The sequence below is a fragment of the Ananas comosus genome, linkage group 11 (genome assembly GCF_001540865.1).
Source record: "Ananas comosus cultivar F153 linkage group 11, ASM154086v1, whole genome shotgun sequence".
Lineage (NCBI taxonomy): Eukaryota > Viridiplantae > Streptophyta > Magnoliopsida > Poales > Bromeliaceae > Ananas > Ananas comosus.
The window spans coordinates 12,620,285-12,645,933 of record NC_033631.1 but is presented as its reverse complement, the minus strand read 5'-3'; the positions used below and the strand labels follow the sequence as shown (position 1 = coordinate 12,645,933).

At 38.9% G+C, this 25,649-nt stretch overlaps 3 protein-coding genes across 3 annotated transcripts; 1 reads left to right on the top strand and 2 right to left on the bottom strand.

Moving 5' to 3' along the window:
- On the bottom strand, window positions 2,659-5,751 carry LOC109717202 (probable polyamine oxidase 5). The gene is made up of 2 exons (XM_020242872.1): window positions 3,792-5,751; window positions 2,659-3,749 (listed from the first exon to the last, which is right to left on the bottom strand). The coding sequence occupies exons 1-2, from the start codon at window positions 5,077-5,079 to the stop codon at window positions 3,046-3,048; spliced, it is 1,992 nt and encodes a 663-aa protein (XP_020098461.1). The 5' UTR covers window positions 5,080-5,751; the 3' UTR covers window positions 2,659-3,045.
- LOC109717351 (SWR1-complex protein 4) lies at window positions 12,556-20,679 on the bottom strand. The gene is made up of 17 exons (XM_020243094.1): window positions 20,449-20,679; window positions 20,217-20,306; window positions 19,297-19,362; window positions 19,156-19,215; window positions 18,905-18,961; window positions 18,361-18,490; window positions 17,680-17,747; window positions 17,477-17,569; window positions 17,319-17,366; window positions 16,479-16,652; window positions 15,658-15,768; window positions 15,331-15,426; window positions 14,914-14,985; window positions 13,966-14,023; window positions 13,834-13,868; window positions 13,083-13,198; window positions 12,556-12,872 (listed from the first exon to the last, which is right to left on the bottom strand). The coding sequence occupies exons 1-16, from the start codon at window positions 20,560-20,562 to the stop codon at window positions 13,121-13,123; spliced, it is 1,350 nt and encodes a 449-aa protein (XP_020098683.1). The 5' UTR covers window positions 20,563-20,679; the 3' UTR covers window positions 12,556-12,872; window positions 13,083-13,120.
- On the top strand, window positions 20,890-24,848 carry LOC109717350 (probable mitochondrial-processing peptidase subunit beta, mitochondrial). The gene is made up of 9 exons (XM_020243093.1): window positions 20,890-21,976; window positions 22,325-22,489; window positions 22,562-22,699; window positions 22,823-22,974; window positions 23,087-23,195; window positions 23,357-23,455; window positions 24,112-24,177; window positions 24,318-24,425; window positions 24,572-24,848. Exons 1-9 carry the CDS (start codon window positions 21,401-21,403, stop codon window positions 24,647-24,649), a joined length of 1,491 nt encoding a protein of 496 aa, XP_020098682.1. The 5' UTR covers window positions 20,890-21,400; the 3' UTR covers window positions 24,650-24,848.

Genomic DNA, 25,649 nt, shown 5'->3' with positions numbered 1-25,649 from the left:
CAAAATAGTGTTTGGTTGGAGTAAGTGGAATAAGAAGGACAGTGAATAGATAGGAGAAGAAACTAATTATCCGGTTCGGTTGTGACATTCATATCGGCACCAATTTTTTCGCTTCTTTATTAATTAAGAATTTATTCTTAATGTTGTGATTATTTATTTTATATTTTTGAATTTTGATAATTTTAATTTATATTATTATGTTAATAGCTAAAAATTAAGAAATGCCGAGATTTACTTTTAATTTAGCCTAAATTCAAAGGGGGGTTGGGGTTTGTTAACCCCACCCTTAACGGGATAACGGTTAGACCGTTAGACCGTTATCCCGTTAAGGATGTGGTTAACAAATCCCACACCAAAAAGTTTCCCTTTGGGGATAACCCCTCTTTTATCTCTGAACCAAACACTAGTTAGGGGGCCAATATCATCCTAACCGCACATCTCTTAATCAAATGGCCAAAAATCTAGAAGCACCAAGCACACTAGGATTGAGTGCTGTTCCCACTGAATTATAATATTTAATCTAATGGTTAAAAATTATCAAAGAAATTGATCGAAAGATTAAAAACATAATAGAAAAAAGGGGCAAATACTTTTAATATTATTCTATCCCAACTCATTATATATATATATATATATATATATATATAGAGAGAGAGAGAGAGAGAGAGAGAGAGAGAGAGTAGGGCTAGAATACTTTTACAAGTATCACCCAAGTGATACTTGTGTGTTTTTAACCATTGGATCTACTTTTTGATTACTAATAGTCTTTATATCAAACACTATTCCACCTACTACCACCTACCACCATCATCTCAACCTCACATCTCTCCATCCAAGGGCTAAAAACACACAAGTATCATTTAGGTGATACTTTTACAAGTATTCTAGCTCTACTCTATATATATATATATATATATAAAAGAAATTGTTGAACACCAACTATATACGCGTTAAGACTATAGAGCTCAGGGTCCTAAGTTCAAATTAGGATTACACGTCGCTTGGAAAGCTTGGCTTGTGTAAGAAAAGAGAGATCAAAAGAGATCAAAAGACTAAATCTTAAACTGATTTTACAAAAATGAATTGTTGCATGATATGATATCAGAGCTCTTCCTGATCCTATATTCTGAAGTCTTATATATCAAGCCCTTCACTGCCGTGAATTGTGGTTTAAATTAATTCTGCGAATGAAATATTTTAATATTTTAGGTGATGAGAGGTGTTAAATCTAGCTATTATTCCTCAACATTAATTTTTGATAGTTAACTACTCGATCGATCTATATATAGGATATTCGATTTGACTAACATATATATATATATATATATATATATATATATAGCGTGGGTGCAAGTGAAGGAATTTTAGCTTGGAGGAAGAATTAATTTTTCTGTTGGAGGAAGTAGTGCCGTGATTTTTCGTTTGTTTTTTGGTTTTTCTTGAGCAGATCGATTGTAGAGTTTTACTGAGTGGGTCTCTTCGAGCGGTTGGAAAATGTGGCAACTTCTTGTTTTCTTCTGGCTGGGGAGATTTTGACTGGCAGGCAGCTTCCTCCAACACGTTAGGCGACTAGAGACATGATTAGACGAAAATTATATTCAGTGCGAAGAAATGCATGGATTGAGGAGTATAGGTTTTAGTATGCATGTATCGTATGAATCATTAATTAGATTGACCAATCAAATAAATTAGTGAAACATTATAAGAAATGCCATTACACTGGCACATTTTCTACGTAATTACATTTTTCCCAATAGAAAATAACTCAATCTTATGTTTGTAGGACAAATTATTCCCTGGACCATGGTCCACAACGTCTTGTCACAAAAACTCAATAATAAGGCTTCATTTGGTTCACGGTTTGTAATATTCAGATAAATCTTTACATTTTTTGTTGAAAATATTCAAAATCAATGATAAGAATATAGTAATTCTTAACAACCTTCCAACTAATTAAGTGCCTTGATAAGTTAGTAACAAACTTGTCATTCCAAATATATAATATATAATATTTTCAAAATATTACAAACTTTGAAGTAGATGACCCCTAAAAGTCTTAAAATATATAACTTTAAAACAATTGACATACACTATTAAGAAAATCTCATTGTAAGGACGCTCTTTCGATGACGCAGGGGCCGAGAAAGCGTTCCTACAGTATAACGAATATCGATGCTTCAGCTATAATAAGAATCGGATCCTAAGCTCTGATGAATCCCCTAATGATTTTGGTAAAAANCTATATATATATATATATATATATATATATATATATATATATATATATATATATATATATTTTGTAGAGGTCATAGGTGTCTTCCTCTTTTAGCTAAGCTCATTACTTTTAATAAATAAAGCAAAAAATAAAATATTTTAAATAATATAGAATTCAAAATAGACATATAATTTTGTACAGGTACGTAATAATTCATAGAGGTACTCACTGAGTCCTAGACTAGACTACAACCTCTAACTTGTAATGACGATCGATTGTAAAAAGACTAGAAAGTACGATTGATATATATATATATATATATATATATATATATAATGGTTGAGATTTTGTTATTGATTGATTATCAGCGAAACTTAATTAGATTTGATAAATCTAATAGTAAAATATTAATATCAAATCCAAACTGATCAACAGTGCAATAAATGCCGAATCTACCGAGGTACATGGTTTTATAGCAAATTATTGTCCGGTGGTCGAATTCATAGTACAGATTCATTAAACTATGTATTCGAACAGATTAAGATAATAAATAATTCAGACGCTATCTCAGTTTGAATTGGGCAGAAGAAATGATAGGATGAGGTGATGTGATAAACTGACGCGAGTAAAACTTGATTAAACCGAAAAGGCCAAAAAAACCCCTTCAAAAATAAGATAGTTAAGTAAATAAATACGACAAACACCCTCCCTCTAATCCTCATGCAGATTTTCTCATCCATCCCGTCGGTCCGTCGGTCCGTCTTCTCACAAGAAGGAAGCAGCGTAAATTAGAATTTTGAGAACACAAGTCCGCACGTGAGGGAGCGCTAGAAGGAGCTGCTGCTGTTGCTGCTGCTGCTGCTGACGCAGCGGTAGTGCTGTAGCAACCTGTTGGCCTCCCGGATGCCGCTAAAATACGCCCCGTGTGTCGTCGAGTAATGCGTCCGGTGTGTCGCCTCCCCACCGAACAGTATTTGTAGGGGCGCCGCCCCCATTCCCTCCGCTCCACGTGGCAGAGGCTCCGCCATCAGATCCAGGTCGTCCCCGCTCGATCCCACGGCCACGTAGCTGTACGAACCCAGGAAGAGCGGGTCCGTCCCCCACCGGCTCCGCCTCACCCTCGCGATCCTCCATCGGCTCGGGCTCGGGCTCGGGCCGGTCCCGTTGCAGGTGGTGCCGTCGACGTGGAGCGGCAGGAACCCCTCGATCGCGGCGTGGGCCCCGCGGATGACGTCCTCGTCGTCCAGCGCCTCCAGCTGCAGCGCCTCCTCCCCCGCGAACCACGCGAGCAACACGCGCGAGCCACCGTAGATGGGACAGATCGACGCCGTCTTCCTGATCCACCACGGGATCTTCGCCGCGCGTCGCCCCGGCCCCGGCCCCTTCTCCTCCTGGGCGAACGCCATCTGGAGGAAGGGGAACGCCTCCGCCTCCGCCTCCTCAGGCCCCGAGCATGGCAGGTGCGGCCGGCGGCCCTCGACGCCCCCGCTGCCCACGCCGACCTCGGGCGGCAGCGAGAGAGAAAGGGGGGCTAAGATTTAGAGGAGAAGGGAAGAGAGAGAGAGAGNCCGACTCGGGCTCGGGCCGGTCCCGTTGCAGGTGGTGCCGTCGACGTGGAGCGGCAGGAACCCCTCGATCGCGGCGTGGGCCCCGCGGATGACGTCCTCGTCGTCCAGCGCCTCCAGCTGCAGCGCCTCCTCCCCCGCGAACCACGCGAGCAGCACGCGCGAGCCGCCGTAGATGGGGCAGATCGACGCCGTCTTCCTGATCCACCGCGGGATCTTCGCCGCGCTTCGCCCCGGCCCCTCCTGGGCGAACGCCATCTGGAGGAAGGGGAACGCCTCCGCCTCCGCCTCCATGAATAGCTTGTTGACGACGCCGAACCCGAGCCGTCCGATGGCCCCCCGCTTGACGTCGGGGAGAGGGGGGTCGAATGCGACGCCGCCCTCTTTCCCCAGGCCGGCTTTGAGCACGCCGAGGGAGACCGTGAGGATCACGTGGTCGGCGTCCGCCACAGCGCCGTCGGCGAAGTGGAGCCGCACGGGCCCCGCGCCGGCGCAAGGGGGGCCGCCGTCGGGGAACCACTCGAGGCGGCGGAGGCGGCGGCCGAGGCGGATGGCGCCGTCGGGGAGCGCGCCGGCGAGGTGCTCGACGATCCGGGAGTAGCCCCGGGCGATGGTGATCTGGTCGCCGGGGAAGTCCCGGTACTCGCCCTCGGCGGCGAGGTCCAGGTCGGCGAGGTCGTCCGCGGACGTGCACGTCCGCTCCGTGTTCTCGTGCATCGCGAACACCGCGTCCTCCAGCGCCTCCAGGCTCCAAGCGCCGTCCCCCGCTGCCGCTGCTGCTGCTGCTGCTGCTCTTGCGGCGGCGGGGCGGGAGGAGGAGCGGTAGGCGCGGAGGCCGCGGCGGAGGAAGGCGGCGACGCCGGGGTCGCCGTCGGGGACGGGGGGTGGGTCGACGTCGCCGGCGCGGGCGGAGTCCATGAGGCGGCGGTAGAGGGAGGAGATGGGGGCGACGACGAGTGCGTCGTCGACGCGGGCGCCGCCCTCGGCGACGGTGAGGGGGTCGGTGGGGAAGCCGTCCATGCGCTCCCAGGGGCGGTTATCGTCGCCGCGGAGGAAGTCGAGGTCGCGGGCGAGGGCGTAGATGGGGCTCCCGCCGATGCCGTGGATCCACGTGGCCCCCATCTCCACGCCGTCGCCCGCGAACTCCGAGCTCAGGATCCGCCCGCCGATCCGCTCCCCAGCCTCCACTACGCTCAGGTCGAAGAAGTCCCCCGAAGCCGTGAATAGGCGGTGCGCCGCGGTGAGTCCCGCCATTCCCGCACCCACTATAATCACTCTAGGCTTCTTCACCACCATCCTCTCTCTCTCTCTCTTTTTGTCTTTCTCCTTCTCTTCGTCCTAGTCTACTACTACTTCTTCTTCTTCTTCTTCTTGTTTCTTACACTGCTAGTCTATCTAAGAAACAAGAGATCAGATAGTTGAGCAAACAAGAGAGATTAGTATGTGGGGCTATAAAGAGATGGAAAGCGGGGAGAGGGGTGAGAGTAGAGTGAAGAGTATGCGGAGAAGACAACACAGAAAGAGTGGAGAGAGGAGAGAGGGTAGGGCTATAGCAGTAGTAGGAGGAGGAGGAGCAGGAGGAGGGAGGGGGTCTAATACTAATTCTAATAATAACAAGATCTAACACTAATATAATAACACGATTAGGGGATCGAATAAGGACGAGTCTCTCCTTTTCTTAGCCTTATTTCTTGAGTTTTCCAAACTGTATTGAGCTGCGTATTTTAGTATAAACTATTACAGTAAGCTTATCTTATAGTAAACAAAAGATTAGGAAGTAAATAAAAGATTTAGGAGACAGAGATATGGGCTCTGCCCTTTCTCTCTCTATCTTTAAGAGCTTCTTTTCCTTTTTTCCCTGTTAACTTCTTTCGCTGTCGGGACACGGCTCGCGGAGGGACCCATTTGTGCTATTTCCCTTTCACTTCTATATCACTTCTCAATAATGCTCGTGTATCACAATTTCACAAGATATATATATATATATATATATATATATATATATTTTAAATTTGTGTCTTGCTTTTTCTTGTTGAGAATACTGTTGATCATTTTTTTTTTTTTTTGAGAATAGATAGCAAGCTACCTATTCATTCATTAAGCAAAATGAACTAAGCGTACAGGCTGTGGGAGGCAGCTAGGCTCTAGAGTAGCCGACGAAAACATGAAGCGACCAAAAGAAAATACAATACTGTTGATCATTGATTCTATTCTATTGTTTGGTTATCTGTCTTATCTGTCTTCTTTGGACACCTCTTCTTTAGTTGTTTGTTTAGGGCTTCTTTGGTTGGATGGAGCTACTATGAAAGTGTTGCCATACTATAATTGTTTAGAGGAACCTAAATAGTTTTGTCAGTAAAATTCTTTTCCGGCGAATTCTTGTTCGAACTAGATTTTTTTTCCTTTTGTTCTTTTTTTTTTTTGTGATATAGTGCTTCTACTTATGTTTGGTTCATCGGTTTATTTCCGATGCCTGTTAACTATGAGATTTAGACTTCGTGTTAGCACTTTGGTCCCCTTTTGCATCTTGGATAGGGACTAGATAAAATAAGACGGAATTGCAATGTTAGGGGAGAGTGAGAGTATAACAACTCCGTTGTATCGAGAGTCAGTACAAGTTGCAAGGCCAAGCTATGCCGATTGAAGAGAAGAGCCTCCAACCTTCTATTAGCCATGATTGCCAAGCGATTTTTAGAAACAACTATGGCCTAGTTTGATTATATGTTCTCCGAAACACATCCATTTTAATACTTTAGAAGGTTCAAAGAATCTAAAGTACTTAAAAAGCTTCATATCTCCCATGCTTTGGAATGACAATGGGAACTACCACCGGAGAAGCATATGGTGTATGCTTATGCAGTTGCGATTTCCACCACCATTCTAAAGCATCAAAGGTGAGGCTTTTGGGATTTTTTGGGCCTCCCTGAATCACTGGAGTGGATACATTTGGATACCGCTTTTCAAACTAGCTGGAATAAGACAAGTTGCATGATGATTCCTCCTCTCATGCATTCAGAAATAAATAACAGCGATAATTTTTTTTTGCACCCTTCCTCGACATTTATGATTGGCTGATACAGTCCATGCTAAGTTCTAGAAAGATGACTCTGTCTCACGAGCATCATACCTGCTCGCTGGGTGGACCATCAACTTCCGTGGCTGATGGATGTAAGGAAATGGAAATGGGAGAATCCAAGAAGGTACATTTTTTTTCCCTCCGTTTACTCCTAATTGTTTTCCTCTGCCAACATCAAAAAATAAGTTTGATGTTAAGATTGGTATGGTGCAATTCTATCAAAATTTTATACCTCTATACTCTGACAGAGACTCTATAGCCTTGTAGGAAATTGTCAAGTGATGGCCAAAATAATAAAAAAGAGAAAAGCAAAGTGCAAACAAAAGACGATGGTACATGATTCAGTAGTTTTTGTCTATTAAAATGTCCCTCAGTAGATATATTAGAATTATCAAATGAAATCGAGGACAGTTATCCAATTAGGGTTCTCCTTTCTTTATTTAGAAGTATACATTTGAAGTAATTCAACGTTCCTTTGTCATTTGATGGTATGCTTAAGAACCTTATCTAGCTATGTAATTAAGGGAATCTCATGCACTTTGGCCTTTTAACTTTTATTCTATGTCATGTGAAAGCCATTTAATTACACATTAGATTAACTTAAATCGTACATGAGTTCGCAACTTGTATGTCCATCTTAGTTTTCAATAGTACCTAATTTTTGCTTTCTTAATAGTGACTCAGTGGAGAGTGAATCAGTCAAAAGTATCGTGTTAGAAAGCCACAGATAATAATATGATGTTTTTCTTTTTACATCTATGGAAGGAAAAAGAAAATATCTTGCAAGTGGGTAATTGCTTTTGTATTAATAAATTTGGTGAGTTTAGCAGAGTAACGTTGCGGTTGTGGACTAGTCATGTGTTATGCATTGTCTAAGATTTCAAATTTTTTGTCCTAATATACATTTTGTTATAATGAAAGCATCCAATTAATTCAACTTGTTTGTGTTCCCGTTGACTTACACTTAAAACGAGTTACACTAGTTCTACAATTTTTTACAATATCCTATTGTGGTAAGGTTACAACAATCTGTTTGATTCTACTTTCTCCATTAGGAGTAAGTTCCAAATATGATTTTTATTTTCCTTTCAGGGTAAAAAGAAACACAAAGGTTTCGAATTTAGGGTTTGCACATTTTGTTGTTCTTCTCCAATTTTGTTCCCTATAATTTTGCACCTTTTGTTCAGAAATTGTCTGGTGCTTTGCCCTTTTTGTTCAGAAGTACCACTAGAGCTTTCAAAGATGGAAAGCAGGGTTTTCCAACAACGACGTCGTGTCCGCTATTGTAGGTTGATAAAATGTCATCAAATTATTCTCTAAAAAAGAAATAAGATAACTCGCCAAGGAAAATAGTTATCTGTTTGCATAGTAAATATGGTTCGTATCTGTACCATGGATATAGCATCTTAGTGGAGGAATCAAGTAAATCTTGTTTTGCCATTGTTTTATCTGTCTCTTCTCTTCCCCATGTTCTGTGTATCCTTGACTTTTTGGATATGGTTGGTTGCTTAATCCAAGTCATTATTAGATCATTGATGTGCTTTTAGTTCTAGCAAGTGCAAGCCCAAATGCCATCTACACCTAGTAAATAGAATTGTTGTTTCCATGCACCTTTTGTGCTTGTGTACACATTTGCTTCCTCTTCTATATTCACCCACCTTGGACTACTATATCGGAATTTTCTATTCCCTGAAGATCTGGTTGTGTATTTTAGCATTTGGCTTCTGTAAGAGTGTGTTAAGAAGACCATATATCGAGGTTATCGTACTGAATATTTATCTTGATTTGAGCAGGGTATATTGCCCTATTAGTCCGTAAACTTCTTAGTCAAGTTTTATTTTGCAATTACAATGTTAAGTAGGATGTTCGAGACCTTGAACTTACTGGAAATGCATTATTTTACTCCTTTCATCCATATATTCACGCAGTACATATCCATTGACGCTCCATCCATCTCATTCTTTCAATTGAAGTATTTAAATTAGAAGTAGGAAAATGCCGAAACTCAATTGACGATGGAGTGTGATGACAATTTGGAATGAAGGGCTGTATGATGCGTGGTGTGTAGATTTACGTTGCACCAGGTGCAATTGATATTGTTTTTCTACTAGTAGAGAAGGACAAGTACTAAAGTGAAACACCTTCACATGTTCTGGGTTTCTTGCATGAGTCCAGTAACAAGGAGAGAAAAAGATACTGCAAGATTGTAAAGAGGGAAAGTACATAGTAAATACTCTATTAATCTTTTTTTCCTTCAGTGGTTTTCTGTATGTTTCTTGCTTCACAGAACGTTTTCAACTTAGATTAGTAGGTTTCTATTGCATTTCATTGAATATTGTGGTTTATAATTTTAGAATGCCTTTAAAGTGCCTTATAACTTGATCTACTTATTATGGTTTAACCGTTTAAGCTATCAGAGTTGAAAAATAGGTACTTTTATTCCTTTGAATTTGTGATGTCTTTTGGCTTTTTCTCTTCGTCTCTATTGCAACACCATATATTAGATCACCAGCCACTTTGATCTTTTAATACACAGCATTTGCTTTGGGTGATCAATGCCATTTTTGCACACGGCATCCAACAGGAAATCAAATTTGTCTTTTTTATAGGTGTGTGAGCATTTCTACAGCATTTTCGCAAGAGTGGCACTCAAGCTCCATCCACATTATAATTTCAATCTTTGCGACAGTATGAAGATAAAGATCAACACTAATCTATATAAATTTCTGGCCTCTGTTCTTGGAAGTGGACAACATGAATTGCTGTGCACTCTCTGAGATGTTCAAACAATTTGGCGCACATTGTTGTATCAGGATCTCATGCAGAAGCATCGTACCAATATTATGTAAATTTGCCCCACATAGTTATGTGTGTCACTGCACGTGTGTTTGGCACTCAAACAAAATCCACAATTAAACCTACTTGCAGTTGCAGGAAATGGGCAAAAAAAGATAACAGGTTTGCCCAGGCAAACATTTCTTAAAAGAGGATTTGACATGTCCATATCCTGCAACTATTGTGTTTTATTTTATTGAGAAAGATGATTGCGAAGTAGGATTTATTGAGCGATTAAACAGTTAATAACCCTGTTTGTTTCCTGTGCCTGATTCCCCATTTTCAGGGAAAGCAATTTTTCACAGATGGAGCTGACCTTTGGGGAGGTCGAGGGCCAATCACCTTTAAGCAGATACACCTCGGACATGGGCATCACTACTGACAGGTATGATTTTTAGGTTGTCCTGGTGTGATTGATTAACATAGTCAAATTTACCGTTAGTAGAAAATTTATTAAACTAAATCATTTTTCACTGCTAGATTGATCAAATCTAATAAATATAATATTAAATAGTAAAAATAATTCTGTTAATACCATCATGTGCTACATATCAACAGAAAAAAAAAAAAGGGGCTACAGATTGGGTGTAGCAAAGCATTTTAAAGATCCGACACACAGGCTATAAACCTCTTCTGAAATATGATTTGGGTAGGTAAGAGGGCTGCATTATGTTATATATCTAGTATTCCAAACTTCTATGTAAGACGGAAGTCATGGAACTCATGATTTCAAAAAGTTAGCTGTGCTTCCCATGCAGAAAGGTTGATAGAATGCATGTAATTTTCAAATTCCGTTGGTTTTGGAATTTGGCCGCCCACTGTTCGTGCCCTTTCGGAAGATGGGATATACTAGAAACCTTCGTGATTGTAGGTTTTACGTAGAGAAATTTGCTTCAAGATGTGAGCATCTTCATCTGCTTGTGTGATTAGATTTTATAGATCTAGATTTACTCTGCGTCACATTTATTGAATTTAGTCCCTTTTAGTGATTGCGTGATGATTACATTTAATGCATGCATTTGCTATTAGTAATTCTATTAATATTTATCACCTTTCTCATAATTAGAAATGTGGAATATCCCAATTTTATGCATTGGTTGGACGGTTCCAATACTCCACACCGGCTTGCGACACTCTGATTTAGGGGTTAGATGGCTGCTGAAGACAAGGTCGCTGCTAATCACAGTAGTTGTGTCATATTAGTGCAACCCATGGTTTCTGAAGAGCAAAGCTATTTGTACATTTCTAGACTAGAGGTAAATCTTACACCCAACTCATTTAAAGTTCACTCTTTTCTTACTTGTTTTAGAATGTTTCGTCTGATCTGTTATGCTTTGCTCGCTTAAATTATGCGAACAATAACCTCGGAGAAACTGTATGCAAATAACTGTGAAATATATGTGAAAAAGAGCCGTAGAAGGGAGAAAGATGGATGGAGGAGGGTGGTGAGGCCACTTTTCATTCCAGAGCGTTGGAGGTGTAAGTCCCAACCTACCGTTTGCCAACGCTGTACTCTGTTGCTTCGTTTGGTTTGGGTATAAGCAAGAACTAGCTATTACAGGGATAAGTACAAGTATGAGTATAAAAAAAATAGCGTTTGGATGAAAATTAGATTGTTTCCGGGGATAAGAAAAATAGTGTTTGGATAGATAATATGAAATTAGAAAAATAGTGAATAGTTATATATAGAAAATGAAGGTGTTGGTGGGAATAGTTATACCAGTTTATTTCAGATATTCGAGAACTATTATTCTTGGATAAAAAATTTACCTTTGGGTATAAGGGGGATAAAGGATTATCCCTCTTATCCCCCATCCAAGCGCTGCTTGCAGCAAGTAAACTCCTGTGCCTGCAGGAAGTAAACTCCTGTGAATAAAAAGGATATAATACGCGCACGAGAGGCGAGATTAGCCAGCGCCAGCTCTATGCCCAGCAGCTATGGAGGAATCAGAATAGGGCAGACAAATCTTCTGCAGCTATGGAGGAATCAGAATAGGGCAGACAAATCTTCTGCGGACATCTGCGGACAGCTCATGCTATTACAATTAGGGGCTGGTCGCTCTACGCACTGTCTCTTCTGAACTGTAGCTGTGGCCGATAATTGAGCTTTTCAAGATCGGGACAAAGAAAAGTCTTTCTCCTATACCTATAACTTCGGTAGAAACTTAGAATGGATAAAAAAAATTTAAGCTATTTGGATTTTCATGTTTGAATATAAAAAAAGCAGGTAAAAGTTTTGAAATAATGGAATAATATAAGACGGTACTGTGAAGATGTGTTGTTAATTAATTTTGATCTGAAATTGACTATATTTTATTGAGGATGAAACGAACGGCGACCTGATCCCTTTTTGGGAGTGCCTGGTATCGGTAAACCATATCGAGACAATTAAGTTGGCCCTCTTCCTATTTCCTCTAAACCCCCAGCCCACAAAACAGCTGCTTCGTTCTCATCAATTGACCCTCGACAACTGCACCGTTCCCGGACAATAATATCTTCGTCAGGTCGCGACCCCACTTAGCTCTAAATTGATGCTTTTAGCCAGCAGTTTTGGTGATCTTGGTATACATCACCAATTTGTCCTATTCGGCCACGGTCTTACCCCACACCTGGCTAAGGGTGTGCTTGGCTTTTCGAAAACAGTTAAAAATATATATATATTATAAAGAAATCTCATTTTTCCAGCATATTCGTCTTGCAAATAAAATATTAGAGAAATAAAAAACTAGGCACAATATTTTTTTTTTTTCCCAGCAAAACTATGTATTCGGTTTTCAATATATTCGTCTTTTTAATAAATTTTCCTTTAAAAAAAATCCAGAAAAAGAAAGGTAAAAATCTAAACAACGGAGGCACAAAAGTTACAATAACCAAGAAAAGGGATAGCATAGGAAGGTATTTATGTACATAAACATGAGAATATTACAAGATTCTATTGAAATTATTTTGGACTAATTATACATCAGAATTATCGCGAGAGTTCAATGCTAGAGGGTTGTACAATATAACAAACTAGAGGGTTAGCAACAAATACGTTGAAAAAGTGTACGAGGAAACTACCTTTGTATGATCCTCGGTGCAGCTGCCCCTATCAAAGGGAACTGATAATTAGCAAGCACTACATGTCTCTTATCTGGTTGCATTTCTTCCTCCCGGCATTCGTTCCAGTTTTTCTCATCTTGTCGGATATGAGCAAAACGGATATGAGCAAAACAAAAAAAAGACGAAAGAAAAAAAAAATACAAAAGGACACAAAATTAGACTAAAATTTTAGAAAAGGAAATGCCAAACTAGCATAATTCTAGTTACCAAAAACAAATTGCTCCTTCCAGTGAAAAAGAAAAAAAAGATGACAAAGCAGCCACTGCAACTCGGAACAGGTGTTTACCAAAGATTTGCGCTAGTCCCTTGTTTTCATCAACATTATCAATCAGAAGTCTTCAATTTCCGAGGCCTCTTCGATTGAGGCGGCGATGGTGGTGCATCCATAGTTCTTCCAGGAGCCTTGCAGAACCACAAGATATATGAAAATTTGTGTTAGACAATATGATGCATAATGCATACGGAAGAATCATGCACGAATACATGTGGCATGAATTAGATAAATAAATATAAAAATAGATGTATATCTCCTATGCATGTAAGGGTGTACAAGTGTATGCTACATCACACAAATATACTGAGTCTTAACAATGAAAACTAATAACAGGTCCCTGAGTTTAGTGGTATACTCTCGAAATTTATACCATCGAAAGTACCCAAAAAACAGCAGTACATCATTACAAGGTCTCTGTTACATTTAACAAGCTTTTAAAAAAAGGAATTAGCATTATGATGCGACATTTTTGCATGATTGATGTCCTAGGTCATCAAAATATTGTTGGTTGAATCCGTTATCTACTTTAATCTCCTATCATCTCTTAACACCGTTGATAGATTGTTGCTTTCAAAAGGGTTGTTGAGCAATCTGATCAAAATGAAATATATATATATATATATATATATATATATATATATATATATGGTGCTTTCTAATTAGCGGGTTGAGCCTCCATCCCAATCTGTTGCTCAACTCTTGCGTACTGAACGAGAGACAATGATAAAAAGGGCAACAAAAGAAAAGGAACAAAATGGAAAACCTTGCGTTTGTGGTCACGCTTGCCCACCCTTTCACCTGAAAACAATTAAATTCATACAAAAGATAAACTTCATTATTCCTGAATGTCAGAATGCATGATTATATGAGATCAACTCTACTTATGGGAAATTACCCCCAAAGCCAACAGAATCAGGAATAAATGGCCGATCAACATCTCCTCTATAAGAGCGCTGTAAACCACAATACAAAGCAATTAGATGTTATTTACAACAACAAACAACAAAGGGACAATTACTAGAGGCACTTGTCAGAGATCTCATAAAACAAAAAGGCCGGTGCAAAAGATAGGCTAGTAGTCATTTTCTCTTACAAGCCTTTTGTCCTGTGAAATTGAAATATAAAGCTGGAGGTAGCAGATATAGAGCAAAAATTTGGATATCTATCAAATCGAGTTTCAAAAATCAGCCAAAGCTTGTATGTATCAGAAATCTTTGGACATCAATTTGTGTGATCTTCGATGGATAAAGGTCTTTTCAGGTACCCATTTATTTTTCACTCCACTTTCCAAGTTATGATGATTCAAGTCCGGAAAAGTTGGTGTAAACACTGTCTCATACTTCACATACAACTGTGAGGCAGCTTTTTATATTACCGTTATCATTTGGAAACTTGAAATACATTAATAGTTCAAATTCAGTACTTAAAATATAGTAGTGTTTAACTATTTGAAGAAAGCATGCAGTAAGATGTTTTATTTTTCTTAGTATCATATAATATTATCAGATAGATGTAAATAGTACACCTATTTTTTCTTTCTCTTCAATGTGCTTCCCTCTTCCCCACAAATTACCACATTTTTTTATTTTCTTATTTCTTTCTAGGCATGTCTTTCTCAACGTCCCAGAGGTATAGCAGACCCCAAATGGGATGTTAATAGGCGTTGTACCCAACTTCATCCAAATTCTCAACTGCTGGACCAAGACTCAATCACAAATAATTCTACTGAAATTACGACTGTCGAAAAACTTAAAACAATACATGGATTATAAATACCAAACCATCCCATATCATATTCTATGAAATTAATAGTTTTGTTGAACTAACAGAAGCTGATTCTTACCTTAGGAGTGCCTGGTGCTTCAGTGAAGGAAGTTTCGCGGTTTGCTGAAACTTCTGCCTCTTTATTTTGAAGCTATTCCAAAAGACAGTGAAGTTAAATATCAATAAAAGTTCAAGTGAAAAGCAAACTAAATTACACATAGCTGAACATAAAAAATTTGTAATGCCAAGTGCCCTTATGCTTGCGCTAAGAGACAAGGATTCATAAAATTGCTTATCCATATGTCTTCTAAGCAAACAAAATCCAAAACGAAGATCAACTTAGTTGAAGTTTGTCATGCTAGTAAGATTTATAGTAAAAAAAATAGGCTGTATATATGTACGATGTGCACCAGGAAAGTTGAGTAAAAGAATGTGTTATCTCAATGCTGATGCAGTGCATAGTACTGGGATGAATAAAATCTTAAGACTTGAGTACCTGCTTCTGTAGGTTAAGTAGTGTGAGTATTTCTTTCCGCAATTCGAGATGTTCTGCACAAACTGATTTTGTCGGGACCTTAGGTTTCACATGAACCTACAATAATTGTACTCTTTAGGAAGAAGCAAAGAGAATGGTTGCTTTCGTTCAACATCAAGTGAACATAATCAAAATGTGAAAAATTATTTTGTGCAAGGGTGAAAATTAAGCTGTCGAAAGAGGAAAGCATTAGATAGAATTGGAAAAAAAAAACAATTTCTTACTGCCTATTAAAAAAGTTTTCACAAGTTAGCACTAAAAACTGTTTTGAGTACTGAAGAAACAAACCCCAAGATCTTGTAAAGTCTGATCAACTCTTTTGATAGTCCTCATGCCAGCAGTTGAGCTTACTGCTTGTACCATTTGCTCGAGTGCGTGGGTTCGCAAGTAAACACGCAGCTGAAACATTGCAGAAATAATAATAATTAACTTACAATGGAAACGAAACATCAAACGTTAAAGGATTTTTGTGAAAGATAATCAAAGACATTAATAATACAAAAGGTTTTTTTCAGAAGATATCTGTCAAAGAAAGTTCTCTACAAGGGATGATGAAAGACACAAAATGAAATTAACAAATCTACAACCAATACAAATTTTACAAAGGTTATACTTAAACTATGAACAATGATAGTTTATTAACATTAAGTAGCAGAAGTACTGTAATAATAATTAGATATAACACTGCTTTGTTATTGAACAGGAAAATTAGCAACTTCTGATCCATTTTTCACCGGTCAATAATACAACACAGAGTATAAAGATCTTCTGCTAAGTAGGCATGCGATAGTTCTAGAAATGTTCGAGTGGTAAGTGTTCAATTATTTCATCATCCCTTAGACACATAGCCAAAGCAGTAGGCTTCCCATAACAAATTGTTTAAAATCATACTAAAATAATTTGAATCATTCATAGGCACCAGTATGGGCAATCCCATAATCTCGTGAATATTAAAATAAAGTAGACAGAAAGGTAGTAATAATTTCTCTAAAAGATTTTCTTATTGCATATATGAATCATTTACAAGAACCCAAAAGCAAAAAGCATAAAAAAAACCATCACAGACAAGAAAAAGAGGGGGGATTAGAAGAGAAGTTAATTAGATCTACCATGCGAAGTGAAGCTGGAGTTGAGGTGGTGTCTATGGCAGCTGCTGGAGGTGCAACATTCGAAGATGATGGATTATTGTTGGCTGACGGTGATATTGATTCACCAGGTGCAGCAGCCTTTTCACTACCTCCATTATCAATGGAGGTAACTGGCAATTCAACCTCTTCAGAACTCTGTGGAAAACATCAATTTTAACTATTAGAAGACCTACAAACACCAATAATTACATGAACAAGGCAGCATAATACTGAAAAGACGTGAATCACTGATATAATTTGATATGGAAAACAAGCCTGCACAAAAACATGAAAGTAGAAGGGCATTATGGGAATGCAGTGAGATAATTTAAAAGAAGCGATGAAAAGTGGTGTTGAATGTTAATTCAACATGAAAGTAGAAGGGCATTATGGGAATGATAGATCTTTGAATAGAAACTAAGAATCTCAGATCCAATCTCCCTGAATGCCAATTCTTATCATCATAGTTATGGAAGAAAGCTGAGTTAAAGGTAATGCAACAGTTTTAATCTCTGAATGACAATCAAAGAGATAGATTGCATTGTGGAAACTGTGGATCTTTGAATAGAAACTAAGAATCTCAGATCCAATCTCCCTGAATGCCAATTCTTATCATCATAGTTATGGAAGAAAGCTGAACTAAAGGTAATGCAACAGTTTTAATCTCTGAATGACAATCAAAGAGATAGATTGCATTGTGGAAACTGTGGATACAAAAATACACAATAAAATTAATGCAGAAGCACAAAATAGTTTTATATCTTGGCAACTAAAAACAAGAGAAGAGAAAAAAAAAAAAAGGGGCTTCTCCCAACTACTCACTTTGCTGGCCATGCGTGACTCCATAATACGTTTGGCTTCAGCTAGGATCTGAAAGCACAGAACGTACATTATATTACATTGGTTGCAGAAAAGATTGTCAACGTATGTGAAATCATGGGCACGAAGCTGAATCTACAGAGCAAAATTTTAGATAATACCTCAGCCTCTCTACGTTCTTGTTGTTTTGTTTGAGAAAGTACAGAAGACAACGCACGTTTGCGCTCAATCTCATGTGCAAGGTTGAAGGGTTCCTGGGAAATGAAGCAGAAGTCAAAAGACTAGAATGATCAAGAGAACACAACATCGGCAGCGTAAGTTCACTTTGTACACAGAAAAAATGAAGATTGAACTTCAATAATACCTTAACAAGAGGATGTCCTGAAACATCAGCCGGCGAAGGTGCTCTGGCAACTATCAGTGCCCGGGTCACTATAAAAAGTAATAAGAACATCAGCTTACAGCATTCCATATAAAGCAACAAAATGATGGAGAAAAATCTACAAGTGACAGGAAGAAGTGACTTTAACTCCGCATAAAGCTTCGTTACCATAGAAACTGTTACTAAGTAGTAATGCTTCCATATTGTGCAGCAATTTCACTATGTGCAGGAGTGTAGGGAAGTTCCGAATGTAACATAATATGAAAGATGTTCATAAAAACATAATAAACAGAACAATCAAAGTGATCAAGCTTTTCCAGTAATATATTTTCTGGTTGAATAGCAGAGGTAATGCATGGTGGTCACTAATGAAAGGACTCTAATTTATGATAGAACAAAATAATAAGTATTCTAACTATGATCAAACCATGCAAGTATGAATTTTAATAAGCAGGAACAATCTGCTAAGAAAATCAACAGAGCATGGAAGTTGAAAATTTAGAGGATGCACTTTACTCAAAGACTGATCAAAGTACCTGTACCATGCAGATTTTGACATTATGCGAAAGAAAAGATAATTAATTCATCAAACAAGATTCCATAACAACCAAGACAAAAATTAATAGAAAATCAAAAAAATTCCAAAATAACAGAAAGAGGTACCAGAATAGTAGCGGTTCTTCAATTCTTCCACGCTGCGAGAGGTAGGGAACCGATCAGCTATAACTACGAAGCGCAGATCGAAACGTTCACAGAGGTCAAATAACTGATCTGTTTCTTCCTTGGTCCACATCTAGATAGGTTACGTCAAACGTCAAACCTCAAATGAATGGTTGGTTATTGGCATATAACTGTTAAATATCTATCAAGCAATTCCAATGTCAAAAGGCTTTCACAACATGCAGCAATGAAGATGCAACTTTACTAAAGCATTTTCTTCATCACTATTGGAAAAGTAATGCCAATATACAATCGATTCCTGCTTGATCAGGAAGCACTTTCATTGTTTCAACAGTTCTATCTGCTATTTATGCAATATTTGAATGAAAGATCCTAGACCCTTTCTCTTTTTTGAATTATTAAAATGGGGAAAAGGCATAAAGTTCCACTAAGGTACAAGTAAATAAGTAATCCTGTAAAATTACACTAATTCGATAAAGAACTGATCAAATGTTAATTTTCGAAATATGTTGCACCTAATACATACAGGATCAGCCAAATGCTTCTCATATTCCTCGTCCGTGTACTTGAGAACTTCCACTGACTGCAACAATGTGACAATAAGCCAATGTTAATCCCTTATTTAAGGAAAAACAAGAGACATCTTCATATGAATGACGATACCTGATATTGTTATGAAGTGAATACTAGTATGAGATTTTGTCTTATTATAATCAGCAAATAAATAATCAGCCTAATATTGTAAATCCCAAGAAAAATATAACTATGCTCAGTTACCTTATTATACTTGGCAAATGAATAATCACCTGTAGGCGGAACCCTGTTTACAACACGGACCTGGAAAATACAGTTGTTCATTGGCACTTCAAGTCACTTTTAACAATTCAATCTTTGTTATTCAAAGTATATGGTACAAACCCAATGATAGAGTTGCAAGTTATCAGTTCGCGCAGAGGATGTAAAAGGAAGCCACTGCCATGATATCTGCAAAGGTTTTTCTCAAGCCGTCATATCCAAGTGGTAGCAATGTTCATAGAGGGAAAGAAGTAACTGATTTAGTAAACTGCAATAAAGCATGATCTGTAGCCAGAAAAATAAAAGCCATTTATACATATACTGAAATGCAGAAAAGCTATGATGTGATGCAAGGATAGAGGAGAAACAAATCATTCTTCCTCCTAATCTAGCCAAATATAGTAGCCTAATCTACAAAAATGTCAGTGATGAGAATGCCATCCATCTTCATAAGAAACCCATGACAGCGATTTTGAGGTTTAACAAAATCTAGTATTGCTTTTAGGCTTCAAAGTGAACCTTTTTGTAATGTCTTACGAGCAAGTTAATATATTCTTTACGGACGACAGGTGGACAAACAAAAGTTGTGAATGAACCAGATAAGCAAATCAAGTATTGTTAATCTTGCAACGACTTTGCCACATAGAAGTTCAGATAGCACGATACAAAAGATTTTACACCTTCATGCTAGCTTATATTGTTCTCCCAAGCAGTTGCAGGTGGAGAAAAAAAAATTAATCAGTTGGAACTCCATACGTCCAATTTCAATTAGGATCCTTATCATCTAATGTACACTCAAAATCAGTGCATTGTTTAGCTTTATGATAACATGGTATTTACTTTCCAACTATAGTCAGAAGCATAACCTTCACATTCACGGGTCCTGTTAAAATGTCGATTAATTTGCTCCAATAAATATATCAGTAGTGTTTTTGTAATAACTTAGCCTCCCTTAACGTATCAGAATTTGTTAGATCTCAAACAATTCTTCAGCATATACACAGAAACCCTAAATGATAGATCAAAAACCACACAATGCTTACTTTCTCTTTATCCACAGTGGGCTTCCGCTTCAAGTGCGAGACCTCGATCGTCGGCATGAGAGGCGCCATCCCTCCCGTGAGCGCGTAAACCTAGCATAAAGACAAATCATCAAACAGAGAATAAGAGAATCCATAGCTACACTAGTTATAAAATCACAAAATTAGAAAGAGATGGAAGCATGAAACAATGGCGACGAGGGAGGAGGAGGAGGAGGAGGAGGAGGAGAAGAACCTCGCGGTGGACTCCATCGGGCCTTCTCTGGGAATCCCTCGGAGGGCGAGGCTTCTTCTCTTGGATCACGGGGAAGGAGTTTTTTGGGAGGCCGAGGATATCCTTCGCGTCCATGGCGTTGGGGGTTCGCTAAGCTAGGGTTTCATCGACATGGGTGAGCTTCTCCGCCAGAGTTGGAGCTAGAAGAAGAGCCTCCCACGAAACCAAGCGCGAGCGAGGGAGGTGACAAAAGCGGGTCGGTTAAAGTATGGCACTATAATCCAAACCCGAATATAGGCTAAGCCCGGCCCGGAAATGTTTGGGGGGCACTATATTATGGGTCGTTTGTCTCTCTACAGCTTAGGCCTAATTTTAGTAGGCCCAAGTCCGTGAGAACTCGTGCCCTTAATTAGGTCCGAAACGCGCATACATCTAACCGTGTATATATAAGCGTTACACCGAAAGATTTTTAGTTATCGTGGTGTCTCCCGCAGCCGCTCCCGCTTATAAAAACCGCGGGAGGTTCTCTTTTAGGGCCTTCTCGTGCGACAAAGACGAGCCCTTCCTCTTACAAATCGCGATCTCGGCGCAAACCCTAGCTGCGGTTTTATGGGTTTCACCTCCCGTTGTTGTTAGCCGCAACTATTCACTGTGGGAGTATCTTGGGTTTGTATAGGTCGAGCTCTCTTTGTTTGTGAGCACAACATGTTCGTTGAAATTCCTCTTCGACTCCCTCTGTATTACTTAAGGAGTTTCTTTCTCGTTCTACTGTACTGCTCGTTCTTCCTTTCTTTACTCTATTCCTTACAAGCTCGTGTTTCCAAATTTTTGTTCTTTTGGTTCGAATTGTAGTAACTTAGATTTCCGGTAGTAAGTTTGTTTGATACTGCTTAGACTGCTGATAAACTGTAAGTTATATCGTAAAAGTAGAAAAAGACGATCCCTTTGAGAAGAACCAGGCAAAACCTCTTTCATGGCGCTCGCTTTTGCTAGCTTGAGGAGGAAAACCTCAACTGTCTTCTACACCGCCCGAATTCGATACTATTCACTTTCTGCCAATCCTAAACCCTTCGAACAACCCACTTCGGATGCCCGCTTCCTCCGTTACAGTTCTTCCGAACCAAAATTCGTCGACCATTCCCCCTTCCTCCGCTTTCCCGCAACCCAAATCACCACCCTCCCCAACGGTATCCGCGTGGCCACCCAACCATACACATCCCACACTCACGTGGCATCTGTCGGTGTGTGGATTGATGCTGGCAGCCGGTTTGAAGAACCGGGCACCAATGGCACTGCACATTTCCTTGAACACATGATATTCAAAGGCACTCGCCGTCGCACTGTGCAGTCACTCGAAGAGGAGATTGAGAACATGGGTGCCCGCCTCAATGCATATACTTCTCGCGAGCAAACCACGTTTTTTGCTGATGTCCAGTCGAAGGATGTTCCGGCAGCCCTAGATGTGCTTGCGGACATTTTGCAGTATTCCTGGTTTCCAGAGCATGCACTTAAGAGGGAGCGGGGTGTCATCCTTCGGGAGATGGAGGAGGTGAGATTTCGTTTTACTATTCTCTCTTTAGTAACCCTTATTTTTTAATGCCTATTTGGTCTGACTTCTCCACTCTAGAAAGTAGGCATTTGACGATCAAAAATTTTGAAGCTTTTTTTGGGGTGGAAAGCTAAAGTGAGCTTTTGGGTCCGACAATGTGGAAGTTCCAACTTCAAAATTTGCTTCCGCTGCATCAGGAAGCTGTAGAAGGATTTCATTGAGAAATGTCTAAGTGCTTCCTTGATCAGCTCTAACAAAACTGCAACTTTGTCGAAGCTCCAGTTAGGCCAAATAGGCCTTAGAGGATTTAAGATGGATGTGTAATCATGCTGTCTGTGGGTTAGACAGGTGCAAGGACAGATGGAGGAGGTGATATTTGATCATTTGCATTTGGCTGCGTTCCGCGACCATCCTCTGGGGAATACGATATTAGGCCCTGAAGAAAACATTCGATCAATTTCAAGAGTTGATCTGGAGCAATATATTTCTACTCATTACACAGGACCTAGAATGGTTAGTGATTTCATCTTGACAACTTATTTTAAATGGTACAAAACAAATTATGTGCTGATTGACTGGTGGCAGGTTGTTTCTGCTGCTGGTGCGGTCAACCATGATGAGATTGTTGATACAGTCAGTAGAAAGTTTACAAGATTTTCTACAGATCTGACCACTGCAGATCAATTAGTTGATGCAAATCCAGCTATCTTCACGGGTACAGAGGTCTGAACTTTCTTTTTCTTTTTTCTTATAGATATTTAAAGTTTCATTCTGTTAATTTTGTATGCAGCTTGTTAACCAAAAGTTACTTTTTGTAAATTGTTCCCTTTACATTGAATTCTTCAGGTTCGAGTGGAGAACGAACAGATGCCTCTTGTGCATTTGGCAATTGCTTTTGAGGGGGCATCATGGGTGGACCCTAACTCTATTCCGCTAATGGTAATCCAAAGCTTGTTAGGATCGTGGAACAAAAATATTGGTGTTGGTAACTGTTCAGGGTGAGATTATATCTGGGTGTCCTGCATTTTAAGGGATTCACAAGTCTATCTGCTTTTATATTCTTTGTAGTATTAATTTTATCATGGACTTCTGTGAACTGAACATTGCAAGGTCTGACCTGGCTCGCCGAATCAGCACCAATAGCTTAGCTGATAGTATGATGGCCTTCAATACAAACTATCGTGATACAGGTTTATTTGGCATCTATTCCACAGCCATGGTGAGGTTCTTTCTGTAGCTTGACTTAGCTGTTTTGCTCGTGAAAATTTAGTTCATATGATGTTATTATAAACAGCACTCTTTCCCTGTTAACTTTGGGAATTTTTTTGATTATTAGCTATGCGATGTTAAAGTGATCTTTCTTGATATTATTCATTGCAGCCTGATCAATTGCGTGATTTGTCGCATGTAATAATGGAAGAGCTTAGGAGACTAGCATCCGAAGTATCTGAAACGGAAGTAACTAGGGCACGCAATCAGGTAATCTTATATCTGCTTTCTAGAGTGTGTTTATCTAGCCTGTGATATATAACCATTTGCTTTTGCTGATTTTGATACATAACCATCTCCTTGAGTTTCTTTTTTGAATCAACTCCTCTATCTTTTTTTCATTCGGGTATCTTCCTTGAGCTTGATCTCCTATTCATGTGACTCAACCAATGACGTAGGAAGTGCATATATTTAAAACACAGATATCATAGTAAGTAGTAACATTTCCTATTTGAGTTTGTAAGCGAGCTATTCCTTACTATGGTAATCCAACTTGTTAAAGCAATAGAGTGCAAAATGGTTAAAATCATTGAAGTACACGGTAGCATAAGGCTTATATATTTATATGAGCAATGCTTTTGTAGTAGAACTCTAGGGAGTTAGAATTGGGTGGGGCGGTGCCTCTGTTTTGAGTACTGACCTACTTAGCCTTCTACTATGGGTGTTCCCTTGTTTATATTCAATACATTGGCGGTTGTGCTCTTTTAAGCTGGGGAGTATCCATAACGATAGATCGCATGCATTTCTATATCTTTGAGGTCATTGATACTGCTATGTGCGTGGCAAATTTCTCATGTTTCTTGCACTTATGAATATAAAGGTAATGGTATAACAAATATTTCTGCCATCTTTATGATTTGCTGCAGTTAAAATCTGCTCTTCTGCTTCACATTGATGGATCTACTGCAGTTGCTGAAAATAATGGCCGCCAGGTAAATTTCCAGCTTATAATTGTAATCCTTGCAGTAGAAATTGTTATAAACTTTTATCAGTACCTTGTAGTTTACTAGTTTCACTGAAAGTCATCATTGTGCGTTAGTGCCAAAACTTGTCCTCAACCTTTTGGGTGCAGATGCTGACATATGGGAGGATTATGCCATTTATAGAGCTTTTTGCTCGTATTGATGCTGTTGATGCTGCTACAATAAAGGAGACTGCCAAGCACTTCATAGTTAACAAGGTAACTGTAAACCAAAGATATTATAATGATGAGCTATGTAGGTGATCTTAATCTAAACATAGTATTATGCTGCAAGTTTAGCTAAATAGTTTTTTGGTAGTATTTACTGTATGCATGCTATTAATTTATTAGCTAAAATGTCTCAGGACATCGCCATTGCTGCAGTTGGACCGCTTCAGAACTTGCCAGACCATAGTTGGTTTCGTTCGCAGACATCAGCTTAAGGAACACAAATTACATGAAAATTCCTTCTGAGCCTTGGAAAAATGTTGTTGTACCTTTAAATTTCATTTGTAGTTACATGCAATATTTATTATTTTTAATTAGTTATTTCATATCTTACTTCAAAGATCATGTGATTAGAGATCTTTTATTATTTTCAGTAAGCTTTCCAGATGAAAAGTTTTTCTTATTTCCTTCTTATTTTATTGTCTTAAACTTACTATGTTAAGGAAATTTTCGTGCGTTAATTAAGTCTTGAGTAATACTACAAATGCACGGGTGATATTGCTGATGATCTGTTTTTGTGCGCGTTAACTCTATAAATTTCAGTTAAGTTTCACATTAGGACATCAACTTTGGAAAGCTAAATTACCCACAAGCTAGCACAACCACATGTGAGATGTCCCAAATCAATACCATTGTGCCGTGAGTTGCAGCAAATAATCAAGATGTAATTATTTTTTGCTGGAATAGTTATTAGACTAAATTTACAGAAAATTTCCTTATAAATATATATATTTTTTCACTTTATCTACGTGATTTTTAAAAATTTATATTTTGCTTTTTTTAAAATTTCAGAAATATTTTCAGAAAATACGACGTTAATGGAGTAGACAAAATAATTAAATTGTCCTTATTTCTTTTATAAGAAAAAAATAATTTTAATATATTTGTATTATTTTGAAGAGAATTTTTTATATAAATTATAGAAAAATCAATCAAATAGTTATGAAACCTCACGGTTCAAGTTGAGAGGATAAAATATAAATTTTTAAAAATTAAAAAGAAAAAATAAAAAATAAATATTTATAGAAAATTTTTTGTAATTTAGTCTTGTTAAAAAGAAAGATTGTTTTATACATAGAATGTGCTGTGGATTCATCAATGACATACTGGGTGGGATTCAGCATACATTTTTTTTTTAATGACCCGTTGTCCCCAGTAAGCCCAAACTAACATGCATACTGGGCTGCATACTTAGCTCAAAAGCATACTTAGCTC

Excerpts from the sequence above, each read along its gene's own strand:
- LOC109717202 (XM_020242872.1), bottom strand. The coding sequence starts at position 5,079 with ATGGTGGTGAAGAAGCCTAGAGTGATTATAGTGGGTGCGGGAATGGCG.
- LOC109717351 (XM_020243094.1), bottom strand. The coding sequence starts at position 20,562 with ATGGACGCGAAGGATATCCTCGGCCTCCCAAAAAACTCCTTCCCCGTG. Across the intron at positions 17,367-17,476 it reads AAGAACGTAGAGAGGCTGAG|ATCCTAGCTGAAGCCAAACG; the intron begins GTATTATCTAAA and ends CTGTGCTTTCAG. Across the intron at positions 14,986-15,330 it reads TACTTAACCTACAGAAGCAG|CTTCAAAATAAAGAGGCAGA; the intron begins GTACTCAAGTCT and ends CTTTTGGAATAG.
- LOC109717350 (XM_020243093.1), top strand. The coding sequence starts at position 21,401 with ATGGCGCTCGCTTTTGCTAGCTTGAGGAGGAAAACCTCAACTGTCTTC. Across the intron at positions 23,196-23,356 it reads GCATCTATTCCACAGCCATG|CCTGATCAATTGCGTGATTT; the intron begins GTGAGGTTCTTT and ends TATTCATTGCAG. Across the intron at positions 23,456-24,111 it reads TAACTAGGGCACGCAATCAG|TTAAAATCTGCTCTTCTGCT; the intron begins GTAATCTTATAT and ends GATTTGCTGCAG.